General features: G+C 34.2%; 1 protein-coding gene across 1 annotated transcript in view; it reads right to left on the reverse strand.

The window, feature by feature from the left end:
• Positions 1 to 7,156, reverse strand: part of UBR3 (ubiquitin protein ligase E3 component n-recognin 3) — a 228,920-nt gene that overhangs the window by 22,679 nt on the left and 199,085 nt on the right. The window contains exon 33 of the mRNA XM_014592038.1: positions 3,274 to 3,377. Coding sequence (XP_014447524.1) covers positions 3,274 to 3,377 — 104 coding nt within the window. The remainder of the gene's footprint in view (positions 1 to 3,273; positions 3,378 to 7,156) is intronic.

Below are 7,156 nucleotides of genomic sequence, written 5' to 3' on the forward strand. Positions count from 1 at the left end.
GCCCTCTTTCTATCTCAAGCGAGCACACATGCCTCTGGCAAAAATTTTTTTAAATGTTTAAAAAAAGTTTGGTAAGGTAGAAATGTGAACATGAGGCTTAAAAAAGTAAATTTATCCTTAGGATTACAAATGTAATTTATAATTTTTTTTTTTAACTTTGCTAAAGAGCATATGTGCTCCCCAGAGGGAGACAGAGCGAGCGGGAGGTAAAGTGAAAAAGCATCCTCCAAAGCGGATGGCCACACCATAATCCTTCCTGCTGCATTTTTCCTTAAGGAATTCTGGGCATTCATGTACATGTACCCAGCATGTTTTTCAAGCCACCCAGTCCAGGACTCAAACTGCACAGTCAATCATATGGGATCCAGTCACCTCCCTATCACACTGCTAGCTGACCCTCTTTACTTCTTATTCTAAACTGATGTGAGGATTACCACATATAATTTGAAACATTACAATATCTCAGAAGATTAAATCATTTTGTTATTTACATGCGATTCATTTTTTTAATGTATAATTCATAAAATTAAAAATAACATTTTAAAATAGATATATGTAAGTCCTTGCCCATATTTCTTTCTCTTTTTTAAAAAAATAAAATCCTAGATGAGGAATAAACAGTTCAAAGGCTATTGACATTTAATGGGACAAGGATTTTACTTGGAATGGTACCAAAAATATCTGAGCAAAGCATATTTTCTCTAGAGGGTTATGGTATGAAAACACAGTGAGATCATTATAAAAATCAGAAAATTCAATATTTAATGAGTACCCACACAAAAATTTATGCTGCATTTTGCAAGTATTTTTCCAAAGAATCTATAATCTCCTGGGGTGATACAATTATTTGACAAACATCCATTTACTGACTTGCCTAAACACCATGCTTGGTGTAGGTGGTAAATAAGAGGACAAATAGGACTCAGATACTTGCATAAGTTCCTTTTCCATAAACTCTTCTAATATTAAAATAACATAAAATGCTCCAAGCTTCTTTTAGGACAAAGTAGAGTATATGGAAAACAATAAAACCTGTACGGAAAAACGCATACAAGTAAATAGAATATAATCTGATGATGGGATCAGATTATTTTTTTTCTAAAATTATTATAAAAAATTTATCTTAAGAAATATGCTGTTCTTCTGCTTTCACATAGCGCTTTGCATACTGCGTGCAAGTATCAAATCTTCTTAGTCTTCTCTTTCAAAATTTAGAGTTACTAACTACATGAACTCTGATCCTCTCCAAAAAGTCTAGTCTATAATAAAAATCAATTTGTGATGTGCTTTTTTACATGATAAGCTTGAGTTTATTTTCTCTTTGATGAGTGAAGAACCTAACAGTTTAGTAAGACTCTATTTGCCTTAACACAGAACCAAGAAAAGATCTTAAGTCCATCTAACAACTAATAAGGTAGGTAGTTAACACTCCTCCCTTGGGTAGACTTCAGCCAATGAAAGTCTGGGTCTAATAGGCTGCCAGCATTCTCAAAGAACTTCATATAGAAGTGATCACACAAGAAAGTAATAGCTTTCTTGAATTTAAAAACAGAAAATGAGCAACTTACTAGAAAATAGGACTATTGGATTTTTGGTTTTGGAGGGGAGGGTTTTTGCTGTAGGGCGCATGCACTCACCAGAAAGACAGAGAGAGACAAAGAGACAGAAAATGAGCCCCCCCACCCCACCCCACCCCCGTGGGGATGGCCATGCCGCAATCCCTTCTCCTCCATTTTCCTCTCGGGATCTTGGGCATGCATGAACACGTGCCCAGAGTGAGTTTAAGCCACTGAGTCCAGGACTCTAACCACGGTTGACTACATGGGAGTCCAGCGACACAGCCATTACACCAAGTGCTGGTCCCCTACTGGATTTTCAAAACATCCATTCAACAAACATTTACTGAACATATTATATTCCAGACAGAAACTAGGAATACTCACAAGACAGTGCTAGCCCTGGAAGAAATGGTAGTCTAAAGAGGGAGATATTAAAGAAAGTCTATTAAGGCAATAAGCTAAGTAGCAAGTTAGGGGAAGGAAGAAATGGAGAGAGATTGCTTAATGGGCATATAGTCTCCTTTGGGGCTGATGAAAATGTTCTGGAACTAGAGCATGGTGATAGTGATAAAACATTCTGTCTATACTAAATGTCACCACAAGGGTACACTTTAGATTTAAATAGTAAATTTTATCTTAGTGTTTTATAATTTTAAAAATTTATTCAAAATTGATAGTACTAATATAAGTAAAATATGCTTATTTGGTTTTTTTATTTCTTTTTTTGGAGAGATTTTTTGCTACAGGGCATGCATGCTTGCTAGAGAGACAGAGAGACAGAAAGCGAGAAATCACCCCTCAGGGGGGAATGGTCACACTGCAATCTCTTCTCCTCCATTCTCCTCTCGGGTCTTGGGCACACACACACGTACCCAGCGTGAGTTTAAGCCCCCAAGTCCCGGACTCGAACCATGGTCGACTACATGGGAGTCTAGCGATATAGCCATTACACTAACTGCTGGTCCCAATATGCTTATTTGTTAATGATATTTTATTTCTTACAGAATATCATAAATTTTCAATACATGAAATATCATAATTTCCCTCTATTTACAATAAATGATCACTTTCTACCCTAAGGTAAAAGATTTTATCAAATGATCATGTTGACCATTCCACTCAATGAAACAAGGTTTTATGCAGATTTTCATTCTGCTGTAACTTGTCAATAACAAACCAAAAAATTCGTTTTCCAACACAGAAGAATGTTAATTATCTGATAGACTATTTTAAAGATTTTTCATATGAAGACTATAAAACAATAATTAAAATGCTGCTAACATAATATTAATGCTCTTATATCACAGTATGATATTAACATTAATTTAAAATGACAGGACATCACATTTTAGAAAACTTTTTTATACTACATCAAAATATGTATGCATATAGATAGGGCAAAGGCATTAAAGTCTGCCCTATTTTTACATTTTTCACTTGTATAATTACTTCAATTTTTTAAAAACCAACATTTTCAGAACATTTGTTCCATGTCTTTACCTATTTGCTACTTATTTAAAAACTGAAAAGAATAGTTCCAAAAGAAAAAAAAAACATCTTTATTTCATTTTCTCAGGTATGCCTACTATTATTAGTAAAAAAAACTATTTGTCACAAAAAAATCATCAGACTGAATGCTATGTGTTTTTCTATATCTCTAAAATGTTCATAATATATAATATATAATCTAAAAATGTGAATTATGAAGACATACCTTTGTGTAAGGGTTGTGGCATCATTAAGATCTGAATGAGCAAAAGTGACGTTACATCTTGATAAAGAATTGGAACCTCAGGCTGCTGCTCTTCATTTCCCAGCCTAAAAGAAAAATGCAAGATAACGTTAGCTAGTGTTGTGTATCTTTTGTTTCTAATTCTTTTTATATTTTACATATATGTTTATGGAACAAAAATAAAACTTTAACAAACAGAGAAATTTCAAAAACAATACTTAGGAATCATATTTTTTTTGCCTAAAAATATTATCTTTTTTCTTTTTTGGAGAGGTTTTTGCTATAGAGCATGTGCGCGCGCCAGAAAGGCACAGAGAAACAGAGAGACAGAAAGTGAAAAATCAGCCCCCCAGGGAGGACGGCCACTCCGCAATCCCTTCTCCATTCTCCTCTCGGGATCTTGAGCACACACGCACACATGCCCGGCGTGAGTTTAAGCCACCGGATCCAGGAATAGAAGTGTGGTCAACTACATGGGAGTCCAGTGACATAGCCATTACACTGAATGCTGGTCCCAAAATATTATCTTTTAAACTCATGTTTCCTTCACTCTTCTGTAACCTTTTTGCACACTAGCAATTAAGAGACTGAAATTGAAATTAAGAAAGTTATCCCATTTACAATAGCTACACACATACACACACACACACACAACTAGAAATAAAACTAACCTAGAAGTGAAAGATCTTTACTATGAATATTGTTTTAAAAAATTAAAAAGTTGAAAAAGATTTTGTAAAAGAGAAAGATATTCCTTTTTCATGGATTTGAAGAACTAATACAGTTAAAATGCTGTGATCTATAAATTCAATGCAATTTCTATTGTAGTATCATCAACATTCTTTACAGAAATAGAAAAAAATCATAAAATTTGTCGGCAATTACAAAAGGCTCTGTATTGCCAAATGTTATACAAAAAGAATAAAGTTGGAGGCATCTCATTACCTGATTTCAAAATATATTATCAAGTCATAATAACTAAAACAGCATGATATTAGCATACAAATACACAGACCACTGGAAATGAATCCAGAATCCAGAAATAAACCCAACAACATACAGGCAACTGATTTTTGATGAAGGTCACATGACAATCCAATGAAGAAAAACTGGTCCTTTTAACAAATGGTGCTGGGAAAACTGGATGTTCACTTGCAGAAGAATGAAACTAGATGCCCATCTCTCAACATTTACAAAAATTAACTATGGCCAGCCTGTGGCACGGTGGTTAAGGAAGCCAGGTTACATAAGGTTTACTACACAGTTTGAGTTCTGGATCTGGTAGCTTGAAAAAAACATGTCAGGTGCATGTACATGACTGCCCCAAATCCTGACAGATTGGAGAAATGGAGCACAAGGGATTATAGTGTGACCATGTCCCAATGGGAAGTGCTTTTTCCTTCTCTCTCTGTCTCTGTCTCTGTCTCTGTCTTTCTCTAGTGAGTGTACGTGTCCTCTAGCTTACAAAAAGAACAAACCAAACAAATTCCCCCAAAACAAAAATTAACTCAAAACAGATTAAGGATGTAAATATAAAGTCTAACATCATAAAACTAATTGGAGGAAATATTTCAAGATATTGGAGTAGGCAAAAAATTCTTAAATATGTCCCCAAAAGCAGGGACAGCAACAGAAAAAATAGGCAAGTACAATTATATCAAACCTAAAAAGCCTCTGGACAACAAAAGGAACAGTAATTATACAACCCAGAGGATGGGAGAAAATACTTGCAAACTATATTTCTGATAATGAATTGTAACTAGAATACATAAGAAACTCAAACAGCTCACCTTAAAACAAACAAACAAACCCTAATAATTCAATTAAAAATGAGCAATTGTCCTGACCAGACAATTCTTAGAGGAAGACAATAGCTAAAAAGCATATGAAAAAATGTTCAGAAATGCTTCTCATAAATGAAATGCAAATGAAAACCACAATGAGGTATCATCTCACCCATTAGAATGGCTATGATCAAAAAATAAAGAACAACAAGTGCTGATGAAGCTGTTAAGAAAAGGGAACACTTGTGCAGTGTTGGTGGGAATGTAAATTACTACAACCACTGTGAAAAACAGTTTGAAGTTTCCTCAAAAATCTAAAAATAGGACCACTATATAAATTCCACTCTTGGGTATTTACCCCAAGGGACAGGAAATCACCCTGTCAGAGAGACATGTGCACATCTGCATTTACTACAGCATTATTGACAATGGCTGTCAGATTATTCACAATGGCTATGTAAATCTAAGCGCCCAAAAACCAATTAAAGGATTAAGAAAACGTAGCACATTTACACAACAGAATACTATTCAGCCATAAAACACACACACACAAACTATATCTGTCATGTGACATGAAGTGAATGAATCTAGTAGATGCACTGCTATATGAAATATATCAGTCTGTGAAAGACCAGTAATATATGTCCCTGCTTAAGAGATACCAAAAGTCCTCACTCCGTGGTAGAAGCTGGTGGACTCTATGGCATAGAAGTCAGAGAAAGTAATAGTAGATACCAAGGCTGCCTGAAGGTAGGTGAGTAGATAATGATTAACAGATACAAGAATTCATGTAAACAAGAGTAACAGGCTTCAATTCAATAAATAGTTCAAAAAAAAAAAAAACTAAAAGAACCGTCAAATATGTATAATACGATGTTCAATGTTGAATTATTTGAATATGTCTCCTTGATTTATTACACACTACGTGCATGCTTTGAAAAAACGTACTATACTCCACAAATATGTATGATCATACAAAAACCAGAAACCACAATTAATCTCAAAAAAAATTACATAGAAAATTACTAAGTCTTACCATGTTAACAACCAGGATACATTAACTTGATTATGAGTTATTCAGATCTTTTAGATTACATCAATTAAATGAATTAATTGCATTAAATGGAACTTAAGGGAATTTGTTTCACTACAAATGGGGTGGCTCATAATACACTTCTTACCACAAACCTAGCACTAAAAAAAAAAATTGTTATACTATTAAAAAAGGTACAGTTCACACAAATCAAGCCACACTGAAAAGGCATGGTTAATATCTCTTATTAAAAGTTGTCTTATGACTAATGTAAAATTCAAATAAAATCTTTAACATTTGTAAAGTTTCAAAAACAGATAAGAAGCAAAGAACTTAAAATATACTACAAAGACAAAATAGTTCATTTTAAGAATAGTACTAGTACTATTCTATGAAAAACACAGAATACACTATAAAGCAGAGTTTATTCTAAAACAATTTTTAGAACTCTTTTAAAAGATAAAACTTTTTGATCACAAGTTCAATTTTTCATGTTAGAGAACAGAAGTAAATCATTAAGATTCCAGAATTAGCTAACTTCTAAAGCAACATTTCGGACTATATTGGAAATGGGCAAAAATTCAACTTTTATTAGGTTCCATCATCCAACAAATACTTACGGATTACCTTCTGTATATCAGGCACTGGACACATTAGTGAGTAAATCAATTCTTGCTGCAATGTAGCTTATATCAGCCAGAGGACGACAGCTCTCTGAATTTCTCCATTCTTCACAAGCATCCTTTCACATACTTGTCTTCCTCTCCAAAGCTACCCTTCCATTAATGCTATGAGTCCTATTATGATCAGTAAAGATCATCTAACTACAAAATTATTTTCCATTGATCTTGATTACTGTAGGTTTATAGTATAGAATTTATATAAAATTTAGTAGGGATGAATTGGCAGCTGGATTCCACATGGCTGACTCTACGATTCAGGTCCCAGACACAGCAGCTTGAAAATCATACCAGACATGTGTGTTTGAGTGCCTAAATCCTGGGAGGAAAATGGAAGACAAGGAACTGCAGTAAGGCCATCCCTGCTG

This window comes from Tupaia chinensis, unplaced genomic scaffold (genome assembly GCF_000334495.1).
Source record: "Tupaia chinensis unplaced genomic scaffold, TupChi_1.0 Scaffold000056_1, whole genome shotgun sequence".
Classification (NCBI taxonomy): domain Eukaryota; kingdom Metazoa; phylum Chordata; class Mammalia; order Scandentia; family Tupaiidae; genus Tupaia; species Tupaia belangeri.